The sequence below is a fragment of the Rhincodon typus genome, chromosome 1 (assembly GCF_021869965.1).
Source record: "Rhincodon typus isolate 14 chromosome 1, sRhiTyp1.1, whole genome shotgun sequence".
Classification (NCBI taxonomy): Eukaryota; Metazoa; Chordata; class Chondrichthyes; order Orectolobiformes; family Rhincodontidae; genus Rhincodon; species Rhincodon typus.
The window spans coordinates 178,084,755-178,105,019 of NC_063332.1; the positions used below are offsets into that span (position 1 = coordinate 178,084,755).

General features: G+C 42.7%; 1 protein-coding gene across 1 annotated transcript; it reads right to left on the minus strand.

Moving 5' to 3' along the window:
• Window positions 1–881: 881 nt before the first annotated feature.
• Window positions 882–13,929, minus strand: si:ch211-175m2.5 (uncharacterized protein LOC568697 homolog). The gene is made up of 5 exons (XM_020521156.2): window positions 13,827–13,929; window positions 7,898–8,065; window positions 5,493–5,592; window positions 1,652–1,782; window positions 882–1,550 (listed from the first exon to the last, which is right to left on the minus strand). Exons 1-5 carry the CDS (start codon window positions 13,866–13,868, stop codon window positions 1,275–1,277), a joined length of 717 nt encoding a protein of 238 aa, XP_020376745.1. The 5' UTR covers window positions 13,869–13,929; the 3' UTR covers window positions 882–1,274.
• Between the last annotated feature and the right edge of the window lie 6,336 nt (window positions 13,930–20,265).

Sequence of the window (20,265 nt, forward strand, 5' to 3'; positions counted from 1 at the left end):
AAATATCTTGACGTTTTCATTTGCTCTTTTATGGTAGCCTTGCTTTTACCATTATTGACTGGTTCATTAATAACTGAAAGCTCCAATGTATTATTGACCTTTCCAAAATTACGAAGAATGAAGAATTTGTTAGCTTATGCCCTGACCTCCTGTTTATGAAAAAAAAAGTGTTAAACTTTCAAATCTTTCCTCATAAATACAACTCATATCACCGTTCTAGTGAATTTTCACTGTACCAGTTCCATGGCTGTAATCCCCTTCCTATTATGCAGGTGCCTAGAACTCAAATTCTCATTTTTATACCAATCTAGAGAACTACTCAAACTGCTGTTCAGACACAACTGCCTTTCTCTTCAATTAACCAGGAAATAACATTTTTCACAAAAATGCAGTTAAAATAGAATTACTGTACATTCTTCGATCCAATTAAAATCAATTGATGCCTATCACAACATCCTGAAAACACCCAAAATGTGCCATTTTCAAACAGGCATACAACCATGTTCAACTCAATAAATGTATAAACAAACACTGAAATAGTTGATTTATTTTTAACAGAACTAATCAAATAGAGTTCAATTATACCTGTGACAGTATTCTGGGACTGAAAAAGAGTGCCAGATCTGCCCACAAGACATACATATCTGTAAATAATGGGGAAGTGATGGCCTAATGGAATTATTGCTGGACTGTTAATCCAGAAATCCAAGTAATGTTCTGAAGACTTAGGTTTGAATCCCACCACAGCAGATGGTGAAATTTGAATTGAATAAAAATCTGGAATTAAGAATCTAAGGTGACCATGAATCTATTATCGATTGTTGGAAAAAAAATCATCTGGTTCACTAATGTCCTTTAGGGAAGTAAGCCACCATCCTTACCTTGTCTGGCCTACATGCGACTCCAGACCCACAATAGTGTGGTTAACTATTAACTGCCCTCTGGGCAAGAAATGCTGGCCTTGCCAGCAACACCCTCATCCTGTAAACGAATAAAAATATTAAATAGTACAAAATTATTCGGCATGCAATTTTGTAACAGTTGGATAGATGTTCAATTCACTTCATTTGTTATTTCCTGACTTTAATAGCTGTGCAAGAATTCTCAGTTTCAACTTTATATAGAAATCATTAACTTATCTCGAATTCTAGTTGTATTTTGCATTTCGTAAACTACTAGCTCTGGGTTCCAGAGCTTTTACTTCAAACTTAAATAAAAGTAAGCTACTTTCAAAATAAACAGCAGGCTGAAACAGAACTAGACATCAGATAATCTTAACCTTCACTCTTATCCTTCTCCCTGGGCAATCTTCCCAGTGTATAAAATTCTTCATTCGGATGCAAATCAATAAGGTGAGCTAGACGGTTGGACATTGCGAAAAACGCAGTTATTGCGGCAATGTCCCAAGCATCCTCACAATCAAATCCATGCATCTCCAGTTTTTTAAGGTGATCTTCACTGATGTTTTCTGCATTGCTCACAGCAAGAGCAAAATCCAACATGGCATGTTGCCGATCATCCAGGTCAGCCAGGTGCCTGTTCACAACCACCTTAAAAGAAAAGGCAGAAGAGAGGAGATGTCACTAACTGTCAAAACAGTCCATTTCAAAGGTCTGGCTGTGTGTAAACTGATTATTTTATTAGTACTCACCTGATCTGCTAGAATTGGATTTTTGGAATATATCCGATGTAGGGCACTATGTGCAATAACACAGTAGGGACAGTGATTATTAGCACTTGTGGCCACAATAATCAGCTCTCTATCCGCTTTGCTGAGATTACCTAGAAAAGCATTTGAGGCATCAGGTGGGATCCGAAAGAGAAAAGTTAAAACATTTAAAGTTAAAAAGGAATTACAGTCACTTTTACAGCTTGCTCCAAAACTATCCACTTCTTGGTTTTAAGTCGCAAAGCTTAAATAGTAGGCTTGATATGGCAGGTATTCATACATATTGAAAGACAACCAGGAGTAGAAACTAAATATTCGAGCATATAAAGTCCATAGGACAAGGCTAGATTTATTTAAAATGGCAGCAAGTACCAAAATGTAAGACAGGAGACACGTTATGGGTAAAATTAAGAAATTTTAAAAACAATACAAGTCTTTATGGGACTTGTATATAAACCTCCTGATCGCAGCTCTGAAGCAAGTGCTCGCGTAAATAGAGATTTAACAAGCATCTAGCAAAGGGAGGGTGGTCTTAATGAGGGCTTTGTAACTTCAGTATAAATTAGGATATGCAAATTAGCATCAGAAAGTAAGCAACTTCCTCGAGTGTGTTCAGGATAATTTGCTGCAACAATAAATTGTTAAACCATAGAAAGAAGAAAAGCAGTTGATTGAGAAAAGGAGGAGGTGCAACATGGGTGTTCTTGTACACCACATGCTGAAAGCAAGTATGCAGATACAGCAGGCAGTGAAAAATGCAAACAATATGTTGGCCGTCATAGGGACAGAATTCAAGTACAGGAGCAGGGATGTCTTACTGCAATTGTATAGGACCTTGGTGAGATCACATCTGGAATATTGAGAAGTTTGCTCTCCTTGAGGATGCATGTTCTGGTTACGGGAGGGCTTGTAACAAAGGTTTACCAGACTGATTCCTGGGACGGCAGGACTGACATAAGAGGAGACATCGGTTTGATTAGGATCACATTCACTTGAGCTTAGAAGAATGAGGAGGAATCCAATAATAAAGATTCTTGAGTAGATTTGTAGCTCGGGTTGTGGATGCTGTGGTTAGTTCGCTCACCGAGCTGGTTCGTTAGTTCACAGACATTTCATTACCCTGCTGGATAACGAAACGTATGCAAACTAATGAACCAGCTCAGCGAGTGAACCAACCACAAAAACCCATAAAATTCTGACAGGACCAAACAAGGTAAATGCAGGAAAAGTGTTCGAGATGGCCAGGAAGGCCAGAAACAGGGGTCTCAGTCTAAGAATGCAGGGTAGGCCGTTTAGGACCGAGATGCTGGAAAATTTCTGCAGAAGGTAGTGAGCTTGTGGGATTTTCTACCGCAAAATGGTTGAAGTCAAAATATTGAACATTTTCAAGCAATAGGTATAGTTATCTGAGAAACATAGATAATAGGAGTAAGCCACTCAACCCCGAGACTGCTCCACTATTTATGGTCACGGCCGATCGTCCAACTCAATAGGCCATTCTTGCTTTCACCCCCACCATTTTCTTTGATCCCATTAGCCACAAGTGCTGCATCCAACTCCTGCTTGAAATCTAGTTAACAAAATTGAATTGCTGACAGCCATTGACTGATGTAAGATCTTCCAAACAAGGTTTCAGTTCAATTAGAATCCAGAGTTTTTGGATAGTGGTCATACTTGAGCTTTTTCATGGTTTACAAGACAATTAAAATACTATAACATGAAAACTCGAGTTCTCAAGTACTTCAACCAAGAGAGACAGTCTCAATAGTCTTGCAAATGCACTACTCTTTCTTTGCCCCTTTGGTTTGTGAAACAAAAAGCATAGTCCACAGAGGGTTGTGAGACATCCATTCGCATGAAGGCTCCGACAGTCTCTTCCAAAGCCATGCAATTAAGGGCAATAAATCCCATCTATCATTTCCCTAGAAGTTTTGCTTGATTATTTTACCAAAGTCATTTAAACTTTCCACAATCAGCAGGCAGACCACAGCCCACAGCCCACATTGAATTGCTGACCTCATTTCCAAGAAATTACATGGGCTCTCTTCAAATCCTTGGTGAAAACCCTTTATAACCCAGAGAGAGTCCAAAAGTTCAAAATCTTCCAGTTCCTCCCATTATCCATAAATATTATAAATTGATATTTGGTCATATAGAACTTGGCTACTGCTTAAAAAAAAACAAACACTTTGTTGAAGCCTTTCATCTTACCCATCAGGATATTTCACAAGAATATTGATTCAAAGAGAAAATCAATCTTCATGTTTTGTGGAGTATAAGTGCAGTATTAATGTTTGTTTTAACCTTCGAAATCAATACTCTTGCAAAATCTCCTAATGAAAAAAACTTTAAAATGACATTTTTTGAGCAATAATCAATCGATATGTATCCCCAACATAATTAACCCACATTGGCCCAAGTGACTATCAGTTTTGTCCCAGTTCATTTTTAAAAGCTTCCCCACCAGTGAAATTCAATTAACTCCCCTCTAATTGTTGGGCTTATTGTTATATCCTTTTTCAAACAAAAGGTGTAACATTTGTAATCCTCCAGTATCACCTAGGCTACACCGGATTGGATATCATTGCCAATGCTTCCTGATTTCTACTCACTTCCCTCGGAATCTATGGATGAGGCATCAGATGAGATGCCTCGTCAATTTGAAATGCAAGCAACTCCGTTCCCTTTCCTGAACCTCTTTCAGTATTGTCTAACCGTATTTTGTTCTTGAGCAAATGGGTTAAACTACAAGTAGCATGAATTAGAGTCACATTTCCTGAAATTTAGGTTAAGGTTGATTAAAGATTTCATGGTATGAAGAGGAAGAAACGGATAGACAAATTGTTCTCACTGATTGGAGGCACTAAAGCTCGGGACATAGTCTAAAATTAGAGCCAGACCTTTCAGGACTGAAGTTAAGAAACACTTCCTTCACAAGAAGTGATTTCTTCTGCGAGTGGCAACTGATGCTAGATTGGCCAGATCAAATATTCATTTTAAATCTGAGATTGATATATCTTTGTTAACCAAACACACTACACAATGGGAGACAACAAGGTACAGAGCTGGATGAACACAGCAGGCTAAGCAGCATCATAGGAGCAGAAAGGCTGATGGGGTGCTTAGGCCGATATAGGGGGTTATATTGCAGATTAGCAGTTATCTTATTGAATGGTGGCGGAACACACTTGGACGAAATGGCCTCCTCCAATAAACAAAAAGAGTCAGGGAGGAATTCAATTCTTTTGAACAGCACCCTTAGCGCTCATTTGCCTGATAATAACCGGATTACATGCTTAAAACCACACAGGAAACCCTGTTCATAGAAACTCTTTGCTAAAGAAACTCAAAGCTATTAATCCCACCATCTTGCTTTTACATGAAATATTTAATCATTTCTTCCTTCAAAAAATGTAATGGTTTCTAGGATTTTAGAACAGTTTAGCTGCTCTCCTGACAATAGTTTTTGTTACAGCAGTACACAATTTAACAGTTATTGAATTCTATTTCATAACCCATCAGAGTGGGATTTCAGCTATTTCTTGCTCAATATTCCAGTATTATAACCCTCCCCCTCCACAGTCCCATATTTAGTCATCCACCCCTTTGCCCAGTCACTTGATCTCAAATCTGGGATTAGGAGCTGAAAATTAAAAATGTAAAGATTGGAAAGTGAAATAAAATTGCAAATATTTGTCGCTGCAGAAGCTCTAGATACACAAAACTAAGTACCCACCAAAACAAAAATACATGTTCTGTGAATCATGTATCTACATCTCAATTTAGAGAAAAAAAAAGTGTAAGATGAATTCATTTATCCTACCTGTTTCTTTGTTCATTAGGGCATTGTAGTATGCAAAGAACACCCTGAATTCTATAGGTCGATAGGAAAGCACCTTGAATATGTTTGGCAAAAAACCACTCTGCAAAATAGAAGGAACACTGAAAATATACTGCACAGTTCCCCAGGTTACACACAAAAATGGCATTCCAAAAAAATCTTCAAAGCACACAAAAAATTCACTGTAGCAGGTGTAGAATGGAAAGACAAAAATAATGTTTCTCCCTCTCTCCCGTACATTTTAAACTTGACAAACGACCAATACAACGACTAAGAAAATTGACAGGAAATGAAAGTAGCCACCAGAATTCTGAAGAAACAACTGTGGTAGGTGAAACTCTGAATTCTTTGATGTCATAATAGACATGATGGATTGGAGATATGATGTATTTGAACTCTAGGAAAGATTGACAAGTTACTACACAAAGAATTAGAGATGATTAGAGAACACAAAACTAGTTACAAATTTAATAAATGGCAATAAAAGAGTACAAGTTTGGGGAAGTTTCTCAAAAAGCAGATTAGCAGTGTCCCTCTGGATTCAGTGCTGGGGCCACTTCATTTCAATGTGAATATCATGATTTGGATATAGACTACATTGAAATTTGCAGATCATGCCACAATAGGAGATGCAGAAAATCCCTCAGAAAAAAAATAAGGGAGAAAGCCGCAAAGAACTATGGTCATTATGTATGAGGTTATGTATTACGTAAATATAACAGAAATTACACTGAGCGCATTACAAGAGCAGAAGGATTTGGGGTGCAAGACAAAGGACAGTCATTTTAAAAAAAAAGTTAATGGAATTTTAGGTTGTCTCACAAGATGTGAAAACAAAAGTCAGGTGGTAACAGCAAACCAATATAATATCTTGCTAAGGCCACTGTATGCAATATTAAGCTTTATTCAATGGTAATCATACTTACAGTTAGTACAAGAGGGATTCAGGAGTTAAATTCTGATGAGTGATTATAAAAATTGGGTCTGTTTGCTCCAGAATTTAGAAGGTTAAGGGGTGATCTGATCGGAGTCTTCAAGACATTACCAGGAAAAGATAGGGGTAGATAAAAGATAAACTATTTCCCTGATTGAGGATTCTAGAGCTAGGGTGCAGACCAGGTCAGGAGACACGTTAGGAAGCACTTCAACATATAAAGGACGGTAGATATTTGGAACTCTCTGCCACAAACAGCAGTGGATGCTGGATCAGTTGTTAACTTTAAATTGGAGATCGACACATTTTTGGTTAAGCAAAAGCTATTAAACGGATTACGGGCCAATGGCAAAGACAGTTAGGCTATAGATCAGTTATGCCCTTACTGAATGGTGGAAAGGGCTTGAGGGGCTGAATGGCTGACTCCTGTTCTTGTATTTGCTGGGATAGTGCCCTGTATAAGAAAACAAAAATATGCAAAAAAAAAAAATACAAAACCCAGGTGTTCCTTCATTAAGACAACAACATGTATTACAGGATGATATATGCTTAAAATGCTGAAAGGTTGAGACACTGTTGGTAGAGGCAGACTATTTTCAGCAGTTGAGCACCTAGAAATGGGGATCATAGGGAGGATTACATTTAGAAGATTTAGAACAGGCTGCAGATGAAATCTTTACAAGAAAACACTCAAATTCATTTCATTGAGGGTTAGTGACTGACAAAATGTCAATATTCAAGATTAGATTCAAAAAGATTAAGGATAAGGATAAAGAAGGGATATGGAATCAGGGCACCTAATTGTCATTAAAATAATTTGCTTGCGTGGAGGGTAAAAAGAGACCAGCAATTGGACCAAATGGTCTGTATTGATGTTCTAACTGATATTAAGAGTGATGCAGAACAGAACACACAAACCTACAGTCAGTTTGTGCAATTTAATAACTGTACTTTTCATAGAATAGAATAAAATAAAATCCCAATGATGTGGAAGCAGGCGATTCGACCCTTCGAGTTCACAGACACTTGAAAGAGCATCCCACCCAGACCCACACCTGCATTTCCCACCCTAAACACCGTAGGCAATTTAGCATGGCCAATCCACCTCACCAGCACATCTCTGGACTGTGGAAGGAAACCGGAGCAAACCCACGCAGACTAGGGGAGAATGTGCAAACTCCACACAGACAGTCGCCAGAGGCTGGAATTAAACCCGGGTCCCTGGCACTGTGAGGCAGCAATGCGAACCACTGAGCCATCATGTCGCCCCAATTCTATACTGCCGTTGGAGATTAGAACTTGTAATTAGGATATCATCAAAATGCAGTTTTCACTGCCAAGTGTTAAAATGAATTATTTAACCACAGTTGAAGAGGCTAGATAATTAACTTAAATGTAATCCAAAATTCAGATGTTTTACACAGCATCAATACACAGCATCCCAACAATCTACCTTAGTTTCTACCTCCTCCATCAGTTCAACAATGTCATATGGCAGATCCTTTTTATATGGGACAGGATATCGTCCAATAGGTTGCTCAGGTTTCTCAGACTTTGTGCTGTATTCCAATTTCCAAGTAGGTCTTATTCTTGTCCATCTTGATGTTAACACAAAGGAAGACTAGAAATGGAGCAGAAAACAAAACTGAACAAAATTTCATTGTTAAACTTCATAACAATACTCAAGCTACATACGTGATAACAAGTTGGGAATTCTATTAATGGAAGAAAATTGCAGGAAAAATTCCTCTCTGAGAAGGGGCTTTTTAGCCTGACCACTTTCCTTAGAAAAGTTAAGTACAGCATCATTAAGATCAAAGGAGAAATTCTCCTACTGGCGATCCATCTCTCAAAGCCTGACATCAATGCAGAAATCTAACATCGCTTGTGAGCACCACCTTTGGATATCCGTAATGATATCAAGATTCTTTTGTACAAGGCAGTCATCCTTCCGACTTCTCCGAGAGTCCAAAACTTGAACAATGTATAGGTGCCACGTCAAGGACCTGGCAAGTACCATCAACACTATTTGAAATGGATTCTCCACTTCAGCTGGGAAGACAAGTGTACCAACGTCAGTGTTCCTGAAGGAGCCAATAGCACCAGCATCAAGGTCACGATAGTCTAAAATGGACTTCACTGGTCCAGCCATGTCCTTTGGATACTCAAGTTTTAATTGCCAAAGTAAATCATCTTCGCCCAGCTAAAGAAAGGCACTTAATCAAGAGGACCAACAAGAAAACACTTCAAACACTTCCTGAAGGCATCCCTCAAGAAATGCAACATACATGTCAATGTATAACTCAGGGTAGTGTCCTTGGCCCAACCATCTTCAGCTGCTTAATCAATGACCTTCCCTCCATCACAAGGTCAGTAGTGGGGACGTTCGCCGATGATTGCACAATGTTCAGCACCATTTGCAATTCCACAGATACTGAAGCAGTCCATGTTAAAATGCAACAACATCTGGACAATATGCAGGTTTGGGCTGGCAAGTGGCAAGTGACATCCACGCCACACAAATGCCAGGCTATGACCATCCCCAATAAGAGACAATCTAACCACAGTCCCTTAACATTCAATGGTGTTACCATCACTGAATCCCCTACTATCAGCATCCTGGAGGTTATCATTGACCAGAAACTCAATTGGACTCACCATATAAACACAGTGGCTACAAAAGCAGGTCAGAAGCTAGGAATACTGCAGTGAATAACTCACCTCCTGACTCCTCAAAGCCTGTCCACCATCTACAAGACAAGTCAGGAGTGTGATGGAATACTCCCCACTTGCCTGGATGGGTGCAGCCCCAACAACACAAGAAGCTTGGCAGCATCCAGGACAAAGCAGCCCGCTTGATTAGCACTACATCCACAAGCATCCACTCCCTCCACCACCGACGCTCAGTAGCAGCAGTGTGTACTATTTACAAGATGCACTGCAGAAATTCAAAGATCCTGAGACAGCACCTTCCAAACTCAAAACCACTTCCATCTCGAAGGACAAGGGCATCAAACATATGGGAACACCACCACCTGCAAGTTCCCCTCCAAGCAACTCACCATCCCGACTTGGGAATATATCACCGTTCCTTCACTGTTGCTGGGTCAAAATCCTGGAATTCCCTCCCTCAGCATTATGGGTCAACCCACAGCAGGAGGACTGCAGCAGTTCAAGAAAACAGCTCACCACCACCTTCTCAGGGGCAACTAAGAATGGGCAAAAAACGCTGGCCCAGCCAGCGATGCCCACATCCCACAAATGAATAGAGACAAAAAATGTGTGGGAGACCCTCACTCAGAAGAAACTGATTTGGAGAAACCTCCTGTCTTAAGGAACACAATTTTTGAGAACACCTGTTGACAATAGGCAGTGCAGAAAAGGAACCCGAAAAAGGAACACCAACAATCAAGACCAAGGACCAATTCCATCTCCCAGAAATACTGGCCAAGAGACCTGATTCTCAGACTGAGCTCATGAGACACACAAGAACCAACATAATCCATGACTAGTGACTTGGAATTTCCAAGGTGGACAACCATATTCAGAAATGAGTGATTACCAATAATGACAGCTTCACAAATTTTCTTCAGCGGGTATCCTTGTCAGTTCAATCTGTTGGATTTACTTGGTCAAATTTAAGCAGCAGTAAAGCAAACTGCACAGTGAGGCACAGTCAAGGTTCCGCTAAGGCCACTCATTGCCTCACTGCATTACAGACTCGGTTCAAACACGAACAAAAGTTCTTATGTTTTTATGTAAAAGTGCTGAATACTAGAGGTGAGATGAGAGTGACATCAAGGTCACATTTGACAGAATGTGGGATCAAGGAGCCTTAGCAAAACTGGAATCAGTGGGTATCAGGGGTCAACTCTCCGCTGGCTGGAGTCAAACCTGGCATTTAGGAACAAAAACAGAAGTTGCTGGAAAAGCCCAGCAGGTCTGGCAGCATCTGTGAAGGCAAAAACAGAGTTAATGTTTCGGGTCCGGTGACCCTTCCTCAGAACTGATGGTGGCTGGGAAAGTGTCAGTTTATATGCAGAAAATAGGGAGGTGGGTGGGGTAGAGAGTAAACAATAGGATAAGAACCCAAAGAGAGAAAGACAGTTGGGCAGACAAAGGAGTTGATAACAATCAGGCTGGGAGGGTGAATAGCTGTTAATGGGGACTATTAGTGACTAACAACAGGGGGTGTGTAATGGCAGGCTATGTGGTAACAAGGCCTGGTGTGTGGGGTAGGGGGCTGGGACATGGGAGAGTTTAGGCCCTAAAATTATTGAACTCAATATGGAGTCCTGAGGGCTGTAGGGTCCCCAAGCGGAAAATGAGGTGGTATTCCTCCAGCTTGCTTGGGCTTTGCTGGAACGCTGCAGCAAGCCAGCGACAGATGTTGGCCAAGGAGCAGGGTAGTGCGTTGAAGTGGCAGGCAACAGATAGTTCAGGGTCTTTTTTGCGAACAGAACGTACACATTCTGCAAAATGGTCACCCGATCTACGCTTCGTTTCCCCAATATACAGGAGACCGCATCGTGAGCAGTGAATACAGTAGACTAGATTCTGGGAAGTGCAGGTGAAGTGTTGCTTCGCCTGGAAGGTATGTTTGGGCCCTTGGATACTGGGGAGGGAGGAGGTAAATGGGCAGGTGTTGCATCTTCGCCGGTTACAGGGGAAGGTGCCATAGGTCTGTTGTGTGTGTGTGTGTGTGTGTGTGTGTGTGTGTGTGTTTGTGTTTTTGGGGTGAAGGGCGTGTAGACCAGGGTGTTCCTGACGGAACGGCCCCTGCGGAAGGCAGGCAAAGGGAGGGGAGGGGAGGGGATTGTGTGTCTGCTGGTGGCAGAAAGGGTGTCTGATGATCTTCTGGACGTGGATGCTGGTGGGGTGATAGGTAAGGATAAGGGGAATCCTATCGCTGTTGCGGGAGGGAGGAGAAAGGGCGAGGGCAGACGTGTGGGAGATCGGTCGGACCTGGTTGAGTGCCCTGTCAACAACAGAGTGGGGAATCCTCAGTTGAGGAAGAAGGTGGACATTTTGGAGGCTCCCTTGTCAAAGTTGACCTCATCTGAACACATGCAACAGAGATGAAGGAACTGAGAGAACGCGATGGACCCAAAATGTTAACTCCTGTTTTTTTCCTTCACAGATGCTGCTAGACCTGCTGGGCTTTTCCAGCAACTTCTGTTTTTTTCCCTGATTTACAGCATCCGCAGTTTTTTTGATTTTTATCTGGCGTGTAGGAAGATGATTTTAGCTGTTGGAGGTCTGTCATCTCAGCAGCAGTTCCTCAGGGTAGTGTCTGGGCTCAACCTTCTTCAGCTGCTTCGCAGACCTTCCCTCCATCACAAGGAAAAAATGGGGATGTTGACCAATGATTGCACAATGTTTAGCACCATTCACAAGTCCTCAGATACTGAAGCAGTCCATGTTCAAATGCAACAAGATCTGGACAATATTCAGTCTTGGGCTGACAAGTGGCAAATGACATAGAATTACAGTCAAACAGCACAGAAAAAGACCATTCATTCCAACTCATCCACACCACCCAGCCATCCTAAGCTGATATGGTCCCATTTGTCAGTATTTGGCTAACATCCCTCTAAACCCTTCCTATTCATACACCCATCAAAGTGCCTTTTAAATTTTGTAATTGTACCAACCTCTACCACCTCCTATCGTAACACATTCCATACACACACCACCCCCTACATGAAAAATTTCTCCCTCAGGTCCCGTTTAAATCTTTGCCCTCTCACCTGAAACCTATGCCCTCCAGTTAAATCTCCTCTATCCCGGTAAAAAGATCTTGGCTATTCACCCTATCGATAGCCTTCATGATTTTAAAAGTGTCTATAAGGTAATCCCTCAGCCTGATGCTCCAGGGAAATAAAGCCCCAGCCTATTCAGTCTCTCGCTATAGTTCAAACCCTCAAAACCTGATAACATCCTCGTAAATCTTTTCTGATCCCTTTCCAAGTTCAACATCATTCCTATAGCAGGCACCACAAATGCCAAGTGATGACTGTCTCTTATTAGAGACAATCTAACCACCTCTTGGACATTCAGTGGTATTACCATCAATGAATTCCCCACTATCAAATCCTTATTTGGGGGCTTGCAGGGGTTACAATTGACCAGAAACTCTATTGGAATCACCATGTAAATACATTGGCTACAAGAACAGGTAAGAAGCTAGAAATACTGCAGCGAGTAAGACATCTCCTGACTCCTCAAAAGGTACAAGTCAGGAAAAACATAGAATCCCTACAGTGTGGAAACAGGCCCTTTGGCCCAACAAGTCCACACCGACCCTTGAAGCAACCCACCTAAGCTACAAATCCCCGAATGAACACTGTGGACAATTTAGCATAGCCAATCCACCTAGCCTGCACATCTTTGGACTGTGGGAGGAAACCCACGCAGACACAGGGAGAACGTGCAAACTCCACACAGACAGTCGCTCGAGGGTAGAATTGAACCTGGGTCCCCGGCACTGTGAGGCAGCAGTGCTAACCACTGAGCCACCATGCTCGAATGTGATGGAATACCCCCCACTTGCCTGGATAGGTGCAACCAAACTCTCCGCCACCAAGTAGCAACAGTGCGCATTCTCTGGGAGATGCACTGCAGAAATTCACCAAAGATCCTTAGACAGCACATTCCAAACATCTCTAGAACAACAGGGGCAGCAGATACATGGGAAGACCACCCCCTACTTGTTTCCCTCCAAGCCACGCACCATGCTGACTTGGGGGAAAAAAAAAGAATCATTCTGTAACTAAGAAGGTGTAGAGCTGGACGAACACAGCAGGCCGAGGAGCAGGAAAGCTGACGTTTCGGGCCTAGACCCTTCTTCAGAAAAACCTAACCCATTTGCGAAGCCTCATTCTGTAACTATTGCTATATCCTGGAATTCCCTCCCTTTGATCATTGTAGTCTACATACAACACAAGGACTGCAGCGGTTTAAGAGACATAGAGCACATCACCACCTTCTCGAGGGCAACTAAAGACGGACACTACATACTGATCTGTTAGGGACGCCGACGTCCCACGAGTGAATTTTAAAAAAAAGCTAGAAACACTCGAGTGAACTACAGCACTGCACTGTGCAAGTTGGAAATCAGGAGCAAAAACCGTTCTGAAGAACAGTCACTGGACCCAAAATATTAACTATTTTCTCGCCATTGTTGCTGCCAAACCTACAATTTCTGTTGGGTTTTCCTCTTAACACCTCTTTCAGAATGGGCCGTGGGCCGTGGGCCGTGGGCCGTGCCCCGCTCCCCGGGCACGCTCACCGACGGGCCGTGCCCCGCTCCTCGGGCACGCTCACCGGCGGGCCGCTCGCCGCGCCCCGCGCCCCGCTGCCCGCTCCCCGGGCACGCTCACCGACAGACGGTATCCCTTGACCGCGATACAGATCCAGCTCATGGCTCCACCCTCTGAAGCGCTCCCTCAAGAACATGCAAATCTAACCGGAAGTATAAAACTGTTTCCGGGAGCAATGCGCTCGATCACCAACCACCACGCAACGCCACAGATTGGTCCCGCCCATTGCCATGTCAATCACCCCGCGACGTCCCCATCCGCTGATCTGTCAATCACACAACGAAGAGCCCGCCCACCACAGTCAATCTTTTCAGGTGACCCCGCCCACTCATCGTCCCGTCAATCAGCTGACACAGAATTTATTCATTCAGAGGATGAACTTCTTTGGTGTGGTGATAGTGACCACAATTCGGTTACGTTTACTTTAGCGATGGAAAGGGATAGGTATATACTGCAGGGCAAGAGTTATAGCTGGGGGAAAGGCAATTATGAGGCGATGAGGCAAGATTTAGGATGCATAGGATGGAGAAGGAAACTGCAGGGGCTGGGCACAATTGAAATGTGGAGCTTGTTCAAGGAACAGCTACTGCGTGTCCTTGAGAAGTATGTACCTGTCAGGCAGGGAGGAAGTGGTCGAGCGAGGGAACCGTGGTTTACTAAAGAAGTTGAATCTCTTGTCAAGAGGAAGAAGGAGGCTTATGTAGAGATGAGGCGTGAAGGCTCAGTGAGGGCGCTTGAGAGTTACAAGTTAGCCAGGAAGGACCTAAAGAGAGAGCTAAGAAGAGCCAGGAGGGGACATGAGAAGTCTTTAGCAGGTAGGATCAAGGAAAACCCTAAAGCTTTCTATAGGTATGTCAGGAATAAAAGAATGACGAGAGTAAGATTGGGGCCGGTCAAGGACAGTAGTGGGAAGTTGTGCGTGGAGTCCGAAGAGATAGGAGAGGTGCTAAATGAATATTTTTCGTCAGTATTCACACAGGAAAAAGACAATGTAGTCGAGGAGAATACTGAGATACAGTCTATTAGACTAGACGGGATTGAGGTTCATAAGGAGGAGGTGTTAGCAATTCTGGAAGGTGTGAAAATAGATAAGTCCCCTGGGCCGGATGGGATTTATCCTAGGATTCTCTGGGAAGCTAGAAAGGAGATTGCAGAGCCTTTGGCCTTGATCTTTATGTCATCATTGTCTTCAGGAATAGTGCCAGAAGACTGGAGACTAGCAAATGTTGTCCCCTTGTTCAAGAAGGGGAGTAGAGACAACCCTGGTAATTATAGACCAGTGAGCCTTACTTTGGTTGTGGGTAAAGTGTTGGAAAGGATTATAAGAGATAGGATTTATAATCATCGAGAAAGGAATAATTTGATTAGGGATAGTCAACACGGTTTTGTGAAGGGTAGGTCATGCCTCACAAACCTTATTGAGTTCTTCGAGAAGGTGACCAAACAGGTGGATGAGGGTAAAGCGTTTGATGTGGTGTATATGGATTTCAGTAAAGCGTTTGATAAGGTTCCTCATGGTAGGCTATTGCAGAAAATACGGAGGCATGGGATTGAGGGTGATTTAGCGGTTTGGATCAGAAATTGGCTAGCTGTAAGAAGACAGAGGGTGGTGGTTGATGGGAAATGTTCATCCTGGAGTTCAGTTACTAGTGGTGTACCTCAAGGATCTGTTTTGGGGCCACTGCTGTTTGTCATTTTTATAAATGACCTGGATGAGGGCGTAGAAGGATGGGTTGGTAAATTTGTGGATAACACCAAAGTTGGTGGAGATGTGGATAGTGTGGAAGGATGTTGCAGGTTACAGAGGGACATAGATAAGCTGCAGAGCTGGGCTGAGAGGTGGCAAATGGAGTTTAATGCAGAAAAGTGTGAGGTGATTCACTTTGGAAGGAGTAACAGGAGTACAGAGTACTGGGCTAATGGTAAGATTCTTGGTAGTGTGGATGCGCAGAAAGATCTCAGTGTCCATGTGCATAGATCACTGAAAGTTGCCACCCAGGTTGATAGCGTTGTTAAGAAGGCGTACAGTACGTTAGGTTTTATTGGTAGAGGGATTGAGTTTCGGAGCCATGAGGTCATGTTGCAGCTGTACAAAACTCTGGTGCGGCCGCACTTGGAGTATTGCGTACAGTTCTGGTCACCGCATTATAGGAAGGATGTGGAAGCATTGGAAAGGGTGCAGAGGAGATTTACCAGGATGTTGCCTGGTATGGAGGAAAGGTCTTATGAGGAAAGGCTGAGGGTCTTGAGGCTGTTTTCGTTAGAGAGAAGAAGGTTAAGAGGTGACTTGATAGAGACATACAAGATGATCAGAGGATTAGATAGGGTGGACAGTGGGAGCCTTTTTCCTCGGATGGTGATGGCTAGCACGAGGGGACATAGCTTTAAATTGAGGGGTGATAGATATAGGACAGATGTCAGAGGTAGGTTCTTTACTCAGAGAGTAGTAAGGGCGTGGAATGCCTTGCCTGCAAAAATAGTTGACTCGCCAACTTTAAGGGCATTTAAATGGTCATTGGATAAACATATGGATGATAATGGAATAGTTTAGGTTAGATGGGCTTCAGATTGGTTTCACAGGTCGGCGCAACATCGAGGGCCGAAGGGCCTGTACTGCGCTGTAATGTTCTATGTTCTTCACCCCAGAGCGCTGTGGAAGTTTAATTCATAAGCATGTTGAAGACATAAATTCAAGGCATAATACATTAATGGATTCTAATGCTATCAAGTGATATAGAGTCATTCAGTATGAAAACAGGACCTTTGTTCCAAATCGTACATGTTGACCAGGTTTCCTAAACTGAACTGGTCCCATTTGCCTGGTTTGGCCCATATCTCTCTAAGCCTTCCCTATCCACGCATCTGTCCAAACGTCTTTCAAATGTTTTCCTTGTACCCACCTTTCCCACTTCCTCTGGCAGCTAGGTCCATTGAGACATTACCCTCATGTGTAAAAGAGGTTGCCCCTCAGGTCCCTTTAAGTCTTTCCCCTCTCACCTTAAATCTATACCCTCTAGTTTTGGACTACCCTACACTAGGAAAAAGACCTTGGCTATTCACCTTATCTATACCCCTCATGATTTTATAAACCTCAATAAAAGGTTACTCCTCAGTGTCTGATGCTCCAGGGAAACGTGTCTCAGCCTTTCCAGCCTCTCCTCATAACTCAAACCCTCCAGTCTCAGTAACACCCTTGTAAATCTTTTATGCACCCTTTCCAATTTAAAGACATCTTTCCTATAGCAGAGTGACCAGAACTGTATGCAGTACTCCTGATAGAGCCTTACCACTGTCTTGTACACCTCTAACATAACATTCCAACTCCTGTATTCGATGCTCTGATTGATCAAGGGAAGCACACCAAATGCCTTCTTCACTACCCTATCTACCCTTGACACTACTTGCAAGGAACTATGTAACTGTACTACTAGGACTCTTTGATTGACAATGGTCCACAGGGCCCTACCATTAACTGTATAAATCCTGCTCTGGTTTATCTGACCAAAATGCAATACCTCACACTTATTCAAATTAAACTCCATCTACCAGTTGATCAACATACCATTGTACTTTTAGATAACCACCTTCACTGTCCAATATACCACCAATTGTAGTGTCATCCACAAACTTACTAACCATGGCTCCTACATTCTTAACAAAATCATTAATAGGAATGACAAACAACAATGAACCCAATACTGATCTATACAACACACTGCTGATCACAGGCCTCCAATCTGAAAAATAGGCCTCTACCACCACCCCCCATTCTCCTACATTCAAGCTAATTTTGTTTCCAATTGGCTAGCTCTCCCTGGATCCCATGTGATCAAATCTTACTAATTAGTCTATCATGTGATATCTTGTTGAAGGTTTTGCTAAAGTCCATGCAGACAATGTCTACCACTCTGTCTTCATCCAACATCTTGGTCACCTCTTCAAAAAAACTCAATCAATCAAGTTTGTAAGATACAATTGCCCATGCATAAAAGCCATGCTGACTATTCCAAATCAGTCCTTGATTTTCCCACATCCTGTCTCACAGAATCCTCTTTGACAACTTACCCATCTTACATTCACATGTCTGTAGTTCTCTGGCTTTTTATTACAGCCTTTCCTAAATAATGGCACAATACTAGCCACTTTCCAGTCTTCCGGCACCCCACCCATGGCTGTCAATGATACAAATATCTCCGGTGGGGGCCCCTCAATTTCTTCCTGAGCTTCCCTCAATGTCCCAAGATATACTTGATCAGGTCCCAGGTATTTATGCATTTTAAGACCTCCAGCACCTCCTCTTTTCAAGACATAACTGTTTACTTCCTTGATTTCCCTAGCTTCCATGTCTTTCTCCACTGTGGATACTGATGAGAAATGTCCATTTAGGATCTCATCCATCTCCATTGGTTCCACACATAGAAGGCCTTGTTGCTCTTTTAGGGGCCCTATTCACTCCATAGTTACACTTCTGTCCTTAATATACTTGTAGAATCTTTTTAAACCATATCTGCCTAAGCTATCTCATGTCCCCTTTTGCCCTCCTTATTTCCTTCTTAAGTGTACTCCTTCAACCCCAACACTTCTCAAGGGATTCACTTGATCCCAGCTGCCTATACCTGACATATGTCTCTTTTTTCATGACTAGAGCCTTAAGGTCTCTTGTCATCCAGCGTTTCTACTCCTGCCAGCCTTGTCCTTCACACTAACAGGAACACGCTGGCCTTGAACCCATTAACTTACTTTTGAAAGCCTCCAGATGTCCATTGACTTGCAAACCCACCTACCCCAATCGACTTTTGAAATTTCCTGTCTAGTACCATCAAAATTAACCTTGCCCCAATTTAGAACTTTAACTTGTGGACCAATACACAGGGATACAAGTACAAAAACAGAAATTGCTGGAAAGACTCAGTGGGTCTGGCAGCATCTATGGAGGCAAAGCAGAGTTACTGTTTCAGATCCAGTTACCCTTCAGAACCAAGTCAGTAATGAGGTCAGGAGTTGCATGGGCCTGGCAGAACCCAAACTGAGCGTCACTGAGCAAGTTACTGCTGAGCAGGTGCTGCTTGGTAGCACTGTTGATGGCAACTTTCACCACGTTACTGATGATTGAGAGTAGACTGATGGGGCGGTAATTGGCTGGGTTGGATTTGTCCTGCATTTTGTGTACAGACAATTTTCCACATTGTCAGGTTGATGCCAGTTTTGTAACGGTACTAGAACAGCTTGGCTAAGGGAATGTCCAGTTCTGGATCACAAGTCTTAACCACTATTGTCAGAATGTTGTCAGGCCCCATAGGTCTTGCTTATTTAACGATAACATAGAGCAATTTCATCTCAAGTGAAATGAGAGAATCAGATACGTTGAGGACATTTTTAACCTCATTCACCTGGTAAGAATGGAACAGTTTTGGATCTGCTCACCCTGTTCATTGATTTCGATTCGGTTGCACATGAAACAAACCCAAACTAGTTTAGCGATAGGAATTAAATAAACTACAAAAGAAAGTACATTGGTGAAGTGAGTGAGCAGAAATTTTATAGTTGGAGGATAATGTGGAATATGTCAACTTGTGCATGTTTGCATGAAGAATAAAACAGCTGTGGTACTGTTTAACTGGAGAGAGTGCATATAGCCATGTACAGATCTGGACATCTGGTACATGAATCACAAGAAGCAACAGAAAGTAGTCAGGATGGCAAACTACATGTTAGAAATTACAAAGGGAATGGAATATAAAAACGTAGAAATTCGTGGAACTATCTTTTGCAGACATTTGTGGAGGGTAGGGAAGTGAATATATTTTCAAAAATGTGTTAGATATCTGAAATGAAATTGCAGAGCAGGGTTAAGCGCTGAATAAACTTATGGTAAGTGTTACGTACCAATGGTTATAAAGGCAGCTTACCACTAAGTGAAGGTAATAAAAACTGGCCCATCTAACAGCAAAACAATAAGAAAACGGAATTGGGTAAGGAAACAATTCTGTTCCTAATATTAACACAAAAATCTCTCTGAGTTGAGGCAGGATTAATAAACCTATAAACCACACTCTCCCCACCCCCCCCCAAAAAAAAGAAAATTTAACAACTTCGGTCCTGGATACAGCACCAAATCACTTTGTGAACACAGCTGGACCCGTGACCTTTCAACCTGGAAGTAAATTCCTGTCATTTCTGGCACTTCACAAATGCAGTAATTGTTGTTAAAACAGAGCAGTGGTTCCGGTCAGAGTGGATCAGCAGTGATATGGCGGGGGCAGGAGCGGATATGGAGATGGATTACACGGTACACGAAGCCTGGAACGATGCGACTAATGTTTATTTGATCGCCATTCTGGTCAGCTTCGGTCTCCTGGTCTATGCTCGAAAGTGAGTGACCGACAGTGGTTCACGGCGGGTCCTCCGGGCTCTCCCCGCCCGCGACCCCGCCCCCCCAACACCGCCCCCCCAACACCGCCCCCAATACCCCCCCATACCCCCACCCCATCAATACCCC

Bases quoted from the DNA above. Each gene is read 5' to 3' on its own strand.
- si:ch211-175m2.5 (XM_020521156.2), bottom strand. From the start codon at position 13,868: ATGAGCTGGATCTGTATCGCGGTCAAGGGATACCGTCTGTCG. The intron at 8,066-13,826 runs GTGAGCGTGCCC...CTCCATTTCTAG, and splicing joins TCAAGGGATACCGTCTGTCG to TCTTCCTTTGTGTTAACATC. The intron at 1,783-5,492 runs GTAGGATAAATG...ATGCTTTTCTAG, and splicing joins CCTAATGAACAAAGAAACAG to GTAATCTCAGCAAAGCGGAT.